Below are 17781 nucleotides of genomic sequence, written 5' to 3'. Positions count from 1 at the left end.
AGCTTTGACTACATTTTAATGAGACTGGCTGCGGCATCGTCTAAAAATGTTAAGACCAAAGTTCTGTTTATTTGATCTAACTCAAACCTTTGCTCTTTATATCAGATATTGGAGAGATGCCACTCTGTACAAATACAAACTGCAATGAAGGGTCACAACAAGGTGAAAATCTAAAAATATGAGAACAAGTGGCAGAGTGTGCGATGACAGATTTTCCATAGAGACACCAGAGGTCTGTCGCTGGCACATGCCTGTAATAATAAAGTCAAAACAGTAGTTGTGGGAGTGTGCATCATGTTGGTGACTGAGTGAACCAACCCGCCCGTGACAGCCCCTAATTATACACTGAAGATACAAATATTTTCTACCAAATGTGCAGCCGCTTGCACTGTTTTTAGATCGCTGACATGGTTATTTGTGGTAGAGGCGGAAAATTCAAATACAAGCCACCATGAAACACAAACCGAAGCGAGCACCTTGACCTCTGAGAGAAATGTCTGTCAAACCGTCTCTCTTTGTTATGACTGGTGGTGTGACTGCGGTGCGTCAGTTTTTGTCTCGGCTTATAGGTTTACTGTCAGCGGGGAGCTTTAACCCCGCTGAAGTGTGTTTGGGAAAGAGGACGAGCCGTCAGCAGCTCCAGGGAGACTCTGGACTCTCTGACCTGAGTGAAGACGATCGACCGAGGAGACAACTTTTCCTTAAAGGGATTAAAAAGTCAACAACTTTGGCCCTCAGATATTATTTGGTGAGAGAGAGAGAAAACATGCTCAACGCCCTTTCAACGTAAAAACCACTGGGTGCTGAATCCCGAAAAATGTTAAAACAAAAAAACAATTAGGACAGCACTCCAAATTTGTATTTTAATTGCCACACAAACATTTAGAGCAGACGCTCTTCTTCAACGTGTAACAGGCAATTTTCTCAAACATACACAAGTGAGACTTATTTATACTTGTCCAAAATAGGTGCTAGTCCATCCCAGCAGAGGGAGTCTCCACCATACATCTTTCAACACAGAATTCGTCCATGTTTTCTTGTGAGTTTTCACACCACAGGTCTTTGTGTTTGGTGATGCAGTTTAAGCGACACAGTTCTGGAAACACAACATGACAAGACACATACCTGAGTGTTACGTTGAATCCTGTCACTTGAGGTGAAATTGTCATCAGGTTACCTTTTGGGAAGCAAGTTTAAGGCTATTGTTTTGCCGTCCAATCAACAAACTTGACTGTTTCGGTTCACTCTCTCAGCACTCAGAAGATATTTTCAGTGTAAATGCTTTAAAAAAAACAAGTGTGTACCACTGCGTGCTCAGTATGGAACAGCAGACAGACACAGTAACTTATAATTAGTGAACATAGTGAATCATTTAGCAGCTAAAGAGAATAAACATTCTCTTAAGAAGGTGGTGAACCCTAAAAAAAGGAGCAGAAAGCAAGTAAATACTGGACTTAGATTTGCCAGGTGGCCAAAGAAACAAGTCCAAGTGGATGATATTGGTCTGTAAGACTTGACTGTTATTAAACTCTCAATAACGACTTTTAACTCTCAGCAGTCTGGGGCTGTTTTGTCTGTTTTGGAATACTTTCTACTTTGCCTTTGTGTATACACATTAAAAAACTTGTCATTGCAATCTTTGGTACCTTTTTTCAGCACTGTCTCACTTATGTTACCCGTTACTTTACACTTTGACAAACTGTTTCAATTTTAAAGTACCAAAAAAAAAACACCCGAAAAAAACCATAGAATCAGGTTTCTTTTTAGGGACACTGCCTCCAAGTGACCAAAACAAATCCTTGGATTGACCACTTTCCAGTCAGACCTTTTGTTAAACCTTGTTCATGTCAACATATCTTATAAGCTGGAAGGAAACAGATCAACACGTGTGGAGATTTCCTAATAATCCATGCCATTAGCTCCTAAACACCGTGATGACCCATGGCAGAAAACTCCTGATGAACTTAGGAAACTGCTCCTGAGGTCAAGAGCCATTATGAGTAGATAGTTACCAGAACTGAGTGTGACGGATAGTTTGACTCAGACAGCTGTCCTGAGGCGGGGTCAGCAGGTCAACTTCACTTTTTACTCTCCCCAACATTTAGGTGTCACGTTTCCCCCTCTGCTTATAACAGGTGAGTTTTTAAATCTCCACTATCAGCACAGTTACGTACCTCGCTGTTCACTCTGTCACTGTGTCTCCTCTTTGTCCTTAACTGGGGTTGAGCCGGCCTATACGAGGGAGGATTGCAATTGGATTAAGTCATAACACAAATGAATTATGTTTGTTGTTTCCCAGAAAACTTGTTCATCTGCGTTTTTCCAGTCTTAGTAGATGTAAGTGGGGCGCTGAGGCGGGGATGTCAGAATTCTTTAAAGGCCTTTCAGCACATCTGCACAGCGCTGCAGAGGACACAGCGCTAACAAAAACCAGATTCACTTCATCTGAAGGGTCAGACGCAAGAATCAGCGTTTAGGCACGCTTACACCAGGAGTTGTTTGCGCATTTCTCTGCCTTCCTCAGTTAGATCCCAACATGTTGTTGGGAGTTATCATAAATGACAACAATGCAATCTGCAAAGAATCAAGTGTAATCCTGTTTTTAATCAAACATCTATCAATATATCGGAATAATGTGGTGGTGTTGGGGGGGGGGGGGGGGGGGGGGGGGTTGGGGTGGAGGTTTACGTCACAATTCAGATGCACACGCACATTTGTTAACCTCAGCTGGTGATACTCCTCCGCTCTGAGTAATCACTACATCTGGGAGTGTGCGCACAAATGTGCATGAGTGTGTGCATTCATCATTTAAAGACGGGAATCCCCCATACTCATTGTGCTGCAGCTGCTTGAGTTTGACTGTCAGGGCTGTGGCTTAGAGGCGGGACTCGCTGTGGTCAGTGAGCAAAGTGTCACCTCTGGCTGTCAGACAAACAGTCACACACAGAAAAGGCCTACAGGACAGCTGATGTTTGGCACGACATAGTCAACAGGAGTCCAGTTAACTGGGTTTGGGTTGCTTGGCAACAGGTCAGCTTCTCTTAAGAGGTGGAACTAGTTGAGTTGGTGGAGCAAAAAATTATAATCTGTTAATTTTTTTTACAATTTTCTTCAATATAGAGGTCTTTGAAGTGTTGTATTAAAACAGTTTCGCTCGATGGGGGAGTGATGTACTAAGAATCAACACTGGTGGCTGAAGAGAACCGTTGTGATATTATTGTTATTGTGGGCCACACAATGTATCATAAGTAGGCTAACCCTGCGATTCCCACCCCAATAGTTTAAAAGGTGGAATTTGGAGTTTCCATGTTAAGAATAAACAAATGTCAGATATTTAAAAGAATTAGGTGAATTAAATAATAAGTCCCTTATCACTGTCGATCAATAATAGTACTACATGTCAGTCAGAGATTAGTTGAGTATTTTCCCAGATGTTTGTACCATTGAGAGATATATGTTGAAATACAGCTGCTTTGTCTCTGAGACGTATGGGCCACCGTCAGCGCAGCCCGACTGTTTTGTCTCCTCTGGTTGCCAGTGAAATCTCCCCTCATGAGCCAGGAGGTGGGAGCCGGCCAGTATCAGCCCATGATATCATGAGAAAGGAAGCGAGCTGTGCTAAATGTTCCTAAGATCCAGTTTATGGAGTCCTTCTCTGCAGCACGTGGAAACAAAAGAGAGAGCAGAATGACATGCTGACATGAGATGGTATACGTGAACATCATCATCAGGAAAACGTTGTGTAGTCAGGTGTTCACTTCTCCCATCAGACACACTGAGTTCACTTGAGTTGTGATCCAGGAAAATTTATATTGAACTGTGCACATATCAAATTTTAACGGCTTGTTGTATCCTCTTGCCAAGAAGTGAAATGCAGGAGGAAAATAAGTACGTTTATTGTTCTGCACTGCAGCACGGTATTTTTGTCTCGTATTCCAATTGGATCGCAGGCCAAGAGTCCCCGTTGTTATCTCTGCACTGACAGACAGACTCTGGGCTCTGATTGCTTTGACTGTTTGTAGGAACGTTTGGCCAACGCATGTGCATTTCTTCAGCATCTTATTGGAGCCTGGAAGCCATTAAATATTGTTTTCTGTCAGTGGTCCACATGTTGTGGTACAACACCTCTAAATGAAACACTGTTGCCCGTAGTAACACATGACATCAAAACAATCACACTTAGTTTAATTCATCAAAATGTCAACTTGTACAATATAAAAAGACAGACGAGCAGAAATTAGAGCACATTTCAGCTCTAAGGGTTTTATCAGTATTTATTTTCTTATATAGCCCTGAAGTTTTTAAATATACAAATAAACAATAACTGAAAATGGTGGACAATAACTGTTGACACACCTTTCATTAGTCCGGTCAGGTTTTTGCTTGTGGCTCTTTTTTGGATGCCATGAGTCTGAAAAGTCTTTTCACTCAAAGCAAAACGTCACGAGGTCAAAAAAGTTCATGTCCGATATGCCAATCCATTTATGTATAAAACAACTAAAATATCCAATTAATTCATAGTCCTACTGTTTTTCCCTTACCATGATGTCACCACCTTCTTAACCACGGTAATGCCAAAGTCAAAAACCTTTGACCGCTTCCTGTGCGCAACACCTGCTGTTAATCAGCCCCACAGATACAGTTTAGGTCACTGGGCTCACAGCGTCACATAGTGATCAACCAACAATAATGTCTTTACATTTATGTTACCATGGAAACACATCATCAAAGCTCGGTTGTTGTTGTTTTTTTTACCACTACTGGAGAAGCAGAGAAACCTGTAGTAAAATATCTCAATAAATAAATAAATGCATCAATAAAAATACAAAACAGGAAAAGTTACACAAAAATCACCTGTTTCAATATTTAATAGTGCGATATGTTTGATGATTGATTGATGATGGTCCCATAATCGTATCTTTGTAAGGCCTCCCCTCATGCCGTATATACACACATTTCACATATTTCTCATCTTTGTGTCAGTCAACAATAAAAAAGGGAGGTTATAATACACTCTTTGATTCTGATGCACAAAGAGACAAGACGATCTCTTCTTACCACTGGCCAATCCCACTTCATGACTGCTGTTATTTGTACCATCACCAGACTCCTGATAGCTCAGGCCGTTATCAAAGAGGAATCAGAGTGTTCATCCTGCGCTGCTGATCATACGTGTGAGTTGTCCCTCTCTGCGTCTTTGGACAGGCTCTGCAGCAGAGACCTCTGGAACGCCTCGTCACATGACTCTGGGATCAGAAACTCCAGCAGCAGGTCACAGATGCAGTAGATCAGATGCCTGCACAGTAACATTCAAACCGCGGTTAATGACACGCTAACCTCGTCTGGTTTCATCAGCTATTAAAACAGACAAACATCGTAGCAGAAAATGTTAAATTGCACTTTCTTAATTCTTCACATTGGATTCATTCTCAAAGGAATTTAGTGGATGTATTTTCTACAAACAGGAAGTGATGGTAGCCAAAGCACCAGAGCTTCATTGATGCTGATGTGCCAGTATGTAAACAAGAACACTCGGACATTCAGCTGGGTTTATTCCTAAAAAATGTTCTGCAGTTTTCACCATTTTTCACAGGATTTAACAGGTAGATTAAAGTTGTTATTAGGGCTGGTCGATATGACCTCAAATCAATATCAGGATTAATTGAACATTTGACCTCGATTACGATGAAGGAAAGATTATTTGGTTTTTGTTTTTGTCTCTACTGTAAATATGCTCAACTATTAAAGCTGTTTTTTTTTTTTTTTTAATGAAAGAGTGTATATCTGATGAACAACTTTATGGTTATTTATTGAATATTTCGAACTGAAATCAAAGAAATGAAATGAAAAAGACACATGGAGTAGAACTGAACTTCTCTGAAACAGAAAAAAATAAATAAGTAGAAACGTTTCTTCGCAGTGTTTACATTTGACTTCTTTTTGTCCGGTGTCGTCATCTTCCCTAAAGACAAAATGTGCCCAAACAACGGACATTGCTCCCACGTCGCGGATTGGACGTGTCGTCTGAAACTCTGCCCTGAAAATAATCAGAATAATCGACATGGGAAAGATTACGTCGATTGGAGGTTCTGAATGTCGGTTTCGATTAATTGCCCAGCCCTAGTTTTTATAGAGTCTAGTTTGTTATCCAATATGACCACAACAGACTTTTACTCTACATATATATATGAATTCTCTTTCAAAACTAATCTCAGTTGTCTCACTTGTTTATCTGATGGTCCTGAAAAGACTCCAGCATTGTCTCCAGGCTCAGTCTGTACTTCTCACTTCCCAGCAGGTCAGTGATCAGTTCTGTTCAGGAGCAAACAGAGGACAACAATGTGAATTCAGGAGCATTTCAAATCAGGATTGAATGAGCATTCAAACAGCCACAGCTCTGATTGTAAAAGCTGCTTTGTACCTGGAAGCAGCTGCATCAGACAGTCCAGGCATTGCTCCTTGGTTTCCTCTCTCTCTGCAGCGCTGCGCTCGGGTCGTGGTTGAGCAGGCAGCGTGCCGCCCGGCCACACAGCCTCCTGCAGCACTTGTAAGTAAATCACCCAGCAGGGGGGGCTGGTGAGGCAGGCGACTCCTACATCCAACCATCTGCGACAGAATCAAGCAAAAAGCCATCCCTCACCTCAAGTGTCTGTTTTTCTTTCTGTCAGATATACATGCAAACATGCTTTAAGTTACAAGAAGGAGCAACACAAACAAAGCATGCTGAAGTCTCTACAGACCGCTGCAGAAACATTGTTTACTGACATGCTTAGTGAACCCCTCAAACTCCCAGAGGCTGAGGTCATGTCCAAAGGCCTAGAGGTCAGTATAATCACTTAATGACAGCAGGACACTGGAGATTAGACAAGCAAAGTTCCCACAGACTGTGTGGTGAAAAACAATCCCAGTGGAGACTCTCAGATTCCCAGTAAGTAATACACATTACATTTAAAGAGGAAAATAATAGTTGGAAAGGAAATCAAGCGAGAATGTCACGCAGCTCTTCTGTGCTACAAACCACTGAGCGTCTCGTAAAGCCATCCGCTATAAAGAGAAGGATCCAGCATCTGGATGGTCAGCTGTACGAGGGAAAAAAACATTTGAGTGCCACAATGTCATTTATATAAAAGTAGAATCATACTGCTACAGTATGTCTCTATTGTGAAGGATGGATTATTACAAAGTTATGGCAAAGGTTTCATAGCAGCAGCTAGGCCTTCTTTGTACAAGTGGGCGAGCCCTCATAGTCTCAGCAATACCAGTGTAATATAGAAATCCTCAGTCGCTTATATAATAGGTGGAATATCTTAGAGAGGGTATAGGGTACCAGCAGACAGGATTCTTTGATATGTAGATGTACAATGGCAGTGCCATGAATACTGTCTATGGAATAGGAATACCTAAACATCACTTCTGTATTTCTTGTAGTTTACATGGTAAAATTAATACAAACTCAAACGACATAAAATGCAGGCTAGGTCTTAAAAACAAAAGGATAAAGAATGGATGAATAAGAAATACACACACTCAATGTGAGTACAGAAGTAAAACGAGAGATGTGTACCTCTCAATGAAGGTACCAAAGAGCAGTCTGATGGTCTTCTGTATGTTCTCAGTGCACAGCCAGCTCCACTGGTCCTTCATCAGCAGACACAAGATGTTCAAGACAACATCTGCCACAGCTGTGTCTGAAGTTCAAAAGGAACAGGTAAAGAGGGGTACAAGGAAACACACATGAATAATCATGAATCATGAAGACTCAGGACACTCAGCAAACATGTAACTAAAGGTGGACGTTTGCTGCGGCCAAGTGGTGATACTGTGCTACTGCATGCTGATTCTCTGTTGCTGCACTAACCAACATTTTGTTGTGATGAATAATGTGAGTAGTGGTATAAAATATAACTTAAACATGTCCATAAAGGAAAGTGAGACAAGTAACTGTGTGACTTAAGGATGTACAGTATATTTGTGTTATGTCATTGTCGCTCTCTGTTGTCGTTTGTGAGTTCTTCTGTGGTGTGGGTCGGATACTCTATTATGAACAAAGCTAACAACTACAGTGTAAGACTGTTTTTTGTAAGTGTGTACCTGTGCCATGAGCTTTCCCTGAAGTCTTCTTGTCTTTGCCGGGCTGCTCACAGCTCTGCCTGGCCGTCATTTTTCCACTTGGCTCACATAAAAGTCTTTCCTGCTCTAGGACAAAGTTTTCCAGGCCTGACAGCGACATCCCATTAAGGACCTGAAGAGCCAACATGAAATCTATGTCCAGCACATGTTTCAATACACACATTAATCAATCAGAGTCAGTATACGGAGAATGGGGACTTACCGCGCTGCCTTCACTGAAGCAGTACGTCACTTTGGGATGGAGTTCAGGTATGTTGAGAGATGGGGAAATTTTGCTTGGGAACATGAGCCTCCTTATGTAGGAAACACAAAAAAACAGACCACAAACAAACAAGAGAACCAAAAAACAACATCATTAAAGCATCTAAATAAAGGTGTACTCTACAGTGGTCTGCATTGTCCTTTTCCACACATGCACTCCTGACAATTTGTAGAAATTTTCAATAGAGCCCGCCCCGACATTTTCCAGAGTTACCCTTTTGCACATTTACCTCACAGCAGGAGGAAACAACAGAGAGCAGACAGTTTATGCCTTCATATGAACATTGCACAAAAAGTAAGGACATTTGTGTTTGGTAGATTTTTTCTTTGTTGTAACAATGCTTATTGGCAATAAATAGTACACCGTTGGAAAGCCTGTTTATTTCCCTTTTAAATGATGCAACATTTGTAAGGAACATGCATTTGTGGGACGAGCAGCAGAGCTGATTATGTGGGTTGCACCCATGAAAAACTTGCCAAATCTTCTCTTCAAATCTTTGAGATAAACAGGCTTTCCAAAGGTATGAGATTAATTGCCAAAAATAATTTTTAAAAGAAAGAAATAATCTACCAAACACAAATCCCACTGGTTTTGCACTGGTCACATTACATAAACATCATCACTCCTGCCAACATGCTAGCGGTGAATTTTCCTCAAAATAATCAGCTGCATTGTTTTACTTATCACTGGGGGTCTGGCATGAAAACGTCCAGATAAAGTCGGGGCGAAACTTTTGGCCGTTAACGTCCACACGTTAACGGTTAAGTTATGATTGAACTGAATGTTGTAAGAAAGAGTTTCCTCACCTGCTTGTTATGGAGCCTCTGAGAGGGGTGAAAGTGGAATAGACACGAGAATAAATAATACATTACTTACTCTTTTTCTAGTACATTTCTTAATACTTAATAAGTCCTTGGCACTCTGAGATTTATCCAAATGACTCAGCCTAAAAGGGTGACTGACTGTTTGGTGTATTTCAAAGGAAAATGTTAACAGTGTTGAGGCCTCAAAGGTTACTCTGCTTTGTTACTATGGCATCACATGGCGTTGGCTCTTACCTGTTCTTACGGCTTTCCATTGCTCTGCCATCAGCTTCTCCCTCGAGCTCCTCTGTTGGACTGACGGGATCAGGATGAGGGAACGCCGTCTTCAGAGTGTCTAAAGCATTTTCCACCATCTTTGAAGGCAATCAAGTTGGATAATAAAGATCGATGATGAGACATGAGATTACTAAAGTATTTTTTACTGAAAAGATACCAAAGATAATTTGTAGATTACACTTTCTGATAAACTAACAGTAATGAATAACTCTCCACAAAACAAGGGAGTTGATTTGATTTAATTAAATGTGTCATGATTTGCATTTTTTCCTATAGATCTCAGGTGTTCTTACAATCAGGAGATATGTCGTGGTAAGATTATTTCTCACCTTATCAATTCTTGACTTGGCGCAAGGCTTTTTTTCAAAATACGTGCTCACATCTGTGTTTAGAGACAGGAACTCCTGCATGTCCTCACTGTTGGATGTCTCAGGAATGCTGCTCAGTTGCTAGAAAATAAATGTCTTAAATTATAGAAACACAGAAATCAATTCATTGCTAAAAATTATAATATCATTACGTACTTTAAGGAACATATCCAGTTGGCCTTTACGAGCTTCGACCTTTTCGTTGTCTGCATTTCCAAACAGGAGGTCAGGGAACATTTTCTTTGGGCCTTTGACATCTGAAATCCATAACAACTTGTGATGAGGAAAAGCTTGTACTTCTGGTTAATTTGACTTTCAAAGATAGGAGTAATAAGTAACAAGTAGTAGTTTCTAGTAAGTAGAAGATTCTTGTTACAGCTAATATTAACACAGAGATATACCATACATTATGAAAGTTCATCTTAGAGACAATAATGGAACATGTTTCCCAAGCGTGCAGATATTAAATTCATCTTACACTTAGAGTAGTACCAGTAGTTTTAGGCATTTCAAATTACTATAAAGAACTTATCAATCATGTCAGTTTTGTTTGCTCTTGTGGGTCGTCATTAGCTAAAAACTCCTCAGGAGCTTTAAACAATTATGCTGAATGGATCTTTGAGATTTGGACAAACATGTAAAGTGCGTTACAAATAAATTGTTTTATTATTATTATCTGTTTTGTCACATTCAAACGTATTCTGATAAATTTCTAATTGGTTCTTGAAGAGTCTAAATGTAATCTGATGTCTATATGTATATACAAAGCCATCAGATCATCGCTATATAGTGTTTTGTCTGTAACGTTATCACCATGGTGGATTGAACTAATTGATATACTAGTTGTTTAAGATTTCCTCAGGAGAATTACACAGTCAGTGGTATGTTAGAGCAGAAGCAGATTCTTCATGTGAGAATACTACAAATACATGTGCAGGACAGGATCAGCAAAGACATAACTAGTACTCCGTTGTGGTTGTCAATATCAACACAAAATAAAAGCGACTGATGGTCAGTGGTTAATGAAAGCAGAGGATGGTCATTTCTTACTCTTGATTAACTTCTTGACTTCGGGCTTCTCCTCTAAACGTGTCTGTAAGTTGAGGAACTCGCTGTATCTCCTGTTGACAGTGTGACAGGCAGCAAGCTGCTGAGCACCGTGAGTCTCTGCTTCGGTAAATGTCTCAAACTGAAACATGGAAAAGAAAATGTTAATTATTGTTTAACAACAGTACATATTAAAAGTACAGGAGTGGGAATCAGGGGAGAACTATTGATACAATAGCTATACCATACCATACGTACAATACCGCACCATACCACACCACACCACACCACACCATTCCATATCATACCATACCATACCACACCATACCACACCACACCACACCACACCATACCATACCACACCACACCACACCACACCACACCATACCATTCCATATCATACCATACCATACCACACCATACCACACCACACCACACCACACCATACCATACCACACCACACCACACCACACCACACCATACCATTCCATATCATACCATAACATACAAACCATACCATACCACACCACACCACACCACACCACACCACACCATAACATACAAACCATACCATACCATACCATACCATACCACACCAAACCATACCATTCCATACCACACCACACCACACCACACCATAACATACATACCATACCATACCATACCATACCACACCAAACCATACCATTCCATACCATACCACACCACACCATACCATTCCATATCATACCATACCACACCACACCACACCATACCATACCACACCACACCACACCACACCACACCACACCATTCCATATCATACCATACCACACCACACCATACCACACCATAACATACATACCATACCATACCATATCATACCATACCACACCACACCATACCACACCATAACATACATACCATACCATACCATACCATACCACACCACACCATGCCATTCCATACCATACCATACCACACCACATCACACCACACCATACCATTCCATATCATACCATACCACACCACACCACACCATACCATACCACACCACACCACACCACACCATTCCATATCATACCATACCATACCATACCATACCATTCCATACCATTCCATACCATACCATACCATAACATTCCATACCATACCATTCCATACCACACCATATCATACCATACCATTCCATACCATAACATACCATACCATATCATACCATACCATACCACACCATATCATACCATACCATTCCATACCATAACATACCATACCATATCATACCATACCATACCACACCATGTCATACCATACCATACCATTCCATACCACACCATATCATACCATATCATACCATACCATACCACACCATATCATACCATACCATACCATTCCATACCATAACATACCATACCATACCATATCATACCATACCATACCATACCATACCACACCATACCATACCATACCACACCATACCACACCACACCATACCATTCCATACCATACCACACCATATCATACCATACCATAACATACCATACCATACCATACCAAATCATACCATGGTATTTGAATTGCCGCCCGGGGACAAATAAAGTTTTTTGAATTGAATTGAATACCATACCATACCATACCACACCACACCACACCACACCACACCATACCACACCACACCACACCAGACCACACCACACCACACCACACCACACCACACCACACCACTCCATACCATACCATACCACACCATACCATACCATACCATTCCATACCATTCCATACCATACCATACCATACCATACCATACCATAACATACCATACCATACCAAATCATACCATGGTATTTGAATTGCCCCCCGGGGACAAATAAAGTTTTTTGAATTGAATTGAATTGACTACCATACCATACCACACCACACCACACCACACCATACCACACCACACCACACCACACCACACCACACCATACCACACCATACCATACCACACCACACCGTACCATAACATATCATATCATACCATGGTATTTGAATTGCCCCCCGGGGACAAATAAAGTTTTTTGAATTTAATTTAATTTAATTTAATTCCATACCATTCCATACCATACCACACCACACCATACCACACCACACCACACCACACCACACCACACCATACCACACCACACCACACCACACCATACCACACCACACCACACCATTCCATATCATACCATACCACACCATATCATACCATACCATACCATTTCATACCATACCATATCATACCATACCATACCATACCATACCATTCCATACCACACCATATCATACCATACCATTCCATACCATACCATAACATACCATACCATACCACACCATACCACACCACACCACACCATACCATTCCATACCATACCACACCATATCATACCATACCATTCTATACCATACCATAACATACCATACCATACCAAATCATACCATGGTATTTGAATTGCCCCAAGGGGACAAATAAAGTTTTTGGAATTGAATTGAATACCATACCATACCATACCACACCATACCATACCATTCCATACCATACCATACCATACCATACCATACCATAACATACCATAACATACCATAACATACCAAATCATACCATGGTATTTGAATTGCCCCCCGGGGACAAATAAAGTTTTTTGAATTGAATTGAATTGAATACCATACAACACCACACCACACCACACCACACCACACCATACCATATCATACCATACCACACCACACCATACCATAACATACCATATCATCCCATGGTATTTGAATTGCCCCCCGGGGACAAATAAAGTTTTTTGAATTTAATTTAATTTAATTTAATTCCATACCATTCCATACCATACCACACCACACCACACCACACCACACCACACCACACCATACCATACTTGACATGTGATATAAGCGATATGTGGCCTACTATAACAATTATATCACAATACAGAGACTCTGTGATCACTGATTGTTTGAAATAAATGATGAAGTGATGAAGTAATGGAGCAATGAGCCAAACTGGCATGAAAATTAGACACGCACTGATGCATCGGTTCAACATCGGTATCGGCTGATAATGTTTCATAAATCAATGTCATTGGCTAATCTTTGATTGTTGTGCCAAAATCAATTTAAAGCTGGCATTTAGTACACCTAACTACTGATTCATAGAAGAGGTTTTTATTTGGCAGACGAATTCACCTGTTGAACAAACTCTGACTTGTTTTCATTGTCAAACATGAGAGAAAATGATGGCATTGTGCGAGTCATTACACCAACAGAAGTCATAAAACAAACATCGGTACCAGAATCAGCAAACGGCTAAATTGTTATTTCAAACATTGGTAATGGCATTGGCCCTGATTTTCCCAATCGATGCATCCCTAATGGAAAGGTGTTCTTTGAACAAGTCGTTAGTTGAACCACGCGAGTTGGAACGACATTATAATGCGGTATCAGTTTTGTGTCTCACCCCTATACAAATTTAAGTCTGGTAAAGGAAGCAGGAGATGTTGTTACCTTTACAGTGTAGAGAGTGTAGGGATAAATGCCAGTGCCACGCTGCTCCATTGCATTGACGGTACCAGAAATCTGCACGTTCTGGATGGTCACCGCTGAAGCCTGGTTGTTTGGGGGATCAAAATTGCAGGGGCTTAGACAAAATCTTCTTGGAGGACTAACTGGGGATTTCTCCTGGGCTATGCCAGCCGGCCACTGGGATTCCTCAGGCACCACCACCTTTGACCCGCGATTTAACAGAGGAGCGAAGCACCCAAAGTCTTCGTCATCCTTCAGAGGGCAGAAATTCTTTGGAGGACCACAGTCACAAAAGCCTCCAGGGAGATCATCGTCAGAGTCCGAATGAATCAGGGAGTCTAAACCGATCAATTTGGAGTCTGATGAGCGGCAGTAATGTCCAGATGAGACAGAGCAGCAGCTTACTTTGCACGGTGTGAGTAAACCTGCATGGCAACCTTCTAGTCTCCCAGCAGACAGCAGGCTGACCATGCTGCCCTGTGACGAATCCCTCTGACTCTGCACATCCTCACACTCTGAGGAGCTTCTGCCCGCTTGATCAGAAGAAGAATCTGACCTGCACGTTGTCCAGGACTCCTGCTGGATCGGACATCTGTAGAGAGCGTGTGCGGGGAGCTCACCCACGTTGATTGATTGGTTGATTGGTTCTCTGGACCTGGCGATTATGTCCACAATCGTCTGATTGAGCCAGTCAGGATCAGACACCCTGCTGATGAGAGGCAGCAGCACATTGCAGGTGATGAGTTCAGTAACTACGTAACCTCCAGTTCTTGTTTCCATCTGTGGGTATGGAACTAGCACATGTAGGACGAGGTTTACTAGAGCTCTGGCGTAGCTGAGCTCAGCGGCTGCGCTGCTCACAGCCGGGTGAGGGGAGTCTACCTCGCTGTAGAGCTGCCATAGGCTGATTCTCTCCTTTTCAGTCGACTGTATCTGTATTGCTGTCATGTAGCTCTGCAGGTGACAGCCGTACAGCTCAAGCAGCCGTTGAACAAGCGCTTTTCTGTCCAGGCGCCTCGCACGCTCCTTTAGCTCCATTACTGACTCCAGCATGGAATTACGCACCGCACGTTCAAACTCCCCCTCCACCTCTGGCAGCAGAGTTCGATACCAGGACGACACAAAGTCGCGCACAGCTTTGTGGACGGCACTGTGGATCTCGTGGTTCAACCTCCACTCATGTTCAGGTGAATACAGAGGCGGGCTCACTTTGCCGAGAGGCAGAAAGTGTTCCAGGTGGAGAAGGCTGTTTGCATCCAGGACAGCACGGGACCCCAACCAACCCCCGAGAACCACCAGGAGGCTGGTGAAGACGCAGAGTAGCCAGACATTCACCAGGAGGTGGAAGAGGATGAGCCATGCCAGCAGAGCTCCGAGTCCCAACAACCTCCGCTGACCCAGGACCTCTGATAGAGTCCAGTGAGTAGACATTATTGTCTGTATATTATGTCCTGCTGAAAAGAAAAACAGTGCTTTATCCTGTCATATAACAAGTAATCAGAATAAGGAGGTGGAGCTTAGAATTCCTTACTTTGATTTATTTTAATTGTAAATAATCAAACACAGCCTGAATCCGATGATGATAAAGAAGACTGCAGCACTTGGTTGCACAATCTTAAGTTCAAAATGTTTTTAAAAATTGAAAGGACGTTTCACTTTTGATTATGGCTGCAACTACAAAAAAGTTTAGTTTTTAAGTGACCTGAATATTTTTAAAGCATTTGTGTGATCATTTTGTCATTCAAATTTTAAAAAACTTTGAAAAAGTGTACTGTTCTGTCTAAAGTTATTCAGAATCCATTTTGATTAGGCAAGACCAGCAGGTGACTCTGTAACCGGCAGAACAGTAACCGTAATATCGATTCATCAATGCATTGCAATTATTATTTTCCCAATTCAATATCGATTCAGAAAAATCCTGAGATCGATTGTTTTCGTTGTAATGACACCCCTCTCCACTGGGGGCACTGTGAGTGCTGTGAATTCAGCTCAGGCACAATTGTTCACTTTACATATCGTTTTTGTCTTCGATAACATGAGAAAAAATCTTATATGCATTATAAACTTGATGTGCACTATCACAAAACACATTTTGCTTACAAAAGTTCCGTCATATATGTGAACTTTGATATGAAACCCACCTATTTGTCAGCAGCTTAAGCAAATGGCTTTGACCCCTGTTTCTACATTTTCTACATTTGGTTCTACAAGCTTTATTCAAATTTAACAAATAAGTCAGTTCTGTTGGGAGGTATGGTTGTTATTATAAAGAACTTTGGACATATCAAAGCAGTTGCAGTTGCAAAGCAGCGGCGTGAGGCTCTGCCCGCTCTGAGGTTGTCAAAATTAAATTTGCAAATATTAAATAACATCATGTTTACACATTACTGTGAAATTTATACGGATGTATTTTTGTGAGGACAAATGTTCATATTCTGACTTTATAAATGAAAAATATTAAGTTGAGTGTGTGTGTGTGTGTGTGTGTGTGTGTGTGTGTGTGTGTGTGTGTTTACGTGATTAAAATGATGAAGTGATCAAAGGATTTACACCATGTGAATCACCTGTAAAGCACCCTTCAAAAAAGTACTTCCCTAATGTATTGTCTTGACTTGACTCTCTACATTAAACAGAAAGGAATACAAGTTATTATCATAGAGAACATGGTATAAACTCAATTACTATAATTACTGTTTACTACAATGTTGTTTAAAAAAATTGAATAAGTGAAAAAATTAAAATCTCATTCTTGCAACATGGAAGAGCTATCTTAAATTTTGCAATTCATCAATTATAACAACTAGCACAAAGCCTACTTGTAGCTAGCTTGTTAGCCTGCAGTCTGACAGTCAGGTATCTGACAGTCCACTGCAGGTATGAGATAAATATTCTTCCTAGACAGTAAAATATGCATTACCTCAAAGGTTGTAGGAGCTTTATTAGCCGAGTACAGGCTGTAGAAGACGTCCTCCTCCTCCTCCTCCTCCTCCTCCTCCTGCACATTGCTTTAATCCTCCAACAAAGATTAACTGGATCAGAGTTAGAGGACACACTTGGCCCATATGGACAGTAGGCTAGGCTAACTAGCATTTAGGTGTCCATTTGGCCTCCCTGTGTGTGGAAGAAGAACAAGTGATTTAGTTCTTAAACAAACACTTTTTATGTAGTTTCATAGTTTGCCTTTGACTATATATTGGGAAAAAAAACAATAATATGAAACAGAAATTGATACAACTTATCTTTGCCATGTATAATGACAATATTTATATCTTAATAAATACTGAAATAAATAAATAAATACATGCATTCATGTAAACAGACACATGATAAAATATTGTTC

General features: G+C 41.1%; 1 protein-coding gene across 3 annotated transcripts; it reads right to left on the bottom strand.

Moving 5' to 3' along the window:
* Positions 1-4901: 4901 nt before the first annotated feature.
* snx19a (sorting nexin 19a) lies at positions 4902-15876 on the bottom strand. Of its 3 annotated transcripts, XM_061056533.1 has the most exons (12): positions 14424-15876; positions 10911-11049; positions 10017-10117; positions 9822-9941; positions 9451-9569; positions 9199-9216; positions 8333-8423; positions 8092-8242; positions 7565-7688; positions 6422-6606; positions 6225-6312; positions 4902-5296 (listed from the first exon to the last, which is right to left on the bottom strand). In XM_061056533.1, exons 1-12 carry the CDS (start codon positions 15870-15872, stop codon positions 5167-5169), a joined length of 2715 nt encoding a protein of 904 aa, XP_060912516.1. In that variant the 5' UTR covers positions 15873-15876; the 3' UTR covers positions 4902-5166. The 3 variants fall into 3 exon arrangements, 2 of the variants coding, with proteins under 2 accessions (XP_060912516.1, XP_060912517.1); XM_061056534.1 differs by lacking the exon at positions 9199-9216; XR_009675879.1 differs by lacking the exons at positions 4902-5296; positions 6225-6312 and adding an exon at positions 7019-7079 and having other exon boundaries at positions 6470-6606.
* Between the last annotated feature and the right edge of the window lie 1905 nt (positions 15877-17781).

The sequence above is a fragment of the Labrus mixtus genome, chromosome 14, assembly GCF_963584025.1.
Source record: "Labrus mixtus chromosome 14, fLabMix1.1, whole genome shotgun sequence".
NCBI lineage: Eukaryota > Metazoa > Chordata > Actinopteri > Labriformes > Labridae > Labrus > Labrus mixtus.
Note: the sequence above shows the minus strand (reverse complement) of the source record. Positions and strands in the feature narration are given on the sequence as shown.

Bases quoted from the DNA above. Each gene is read 5' to 3' on its own strand.
- snx19a (XM_061056533.1), bottom strand. From the start codon at position 15,872: ATGTCTACTCACTGGACTCTATCAGAGGTCCTGGGTCAGCGGAGGTTG. The intron at 10,118-10,910 runs GTAAGAAATGAC...TATGGATTTCAG, and splicing joins AGTCAAGAAGTTAATCAAGA to ATGTCAAAGGCCCAAAGAAA. The intron at 6,313-6,421 runs GTACAAAGCAGC...GCTCCTGAACAG, and splicing joins TCTGATGCAGCTGCTTCCAG to AACTGATCACTGACCTGCTG.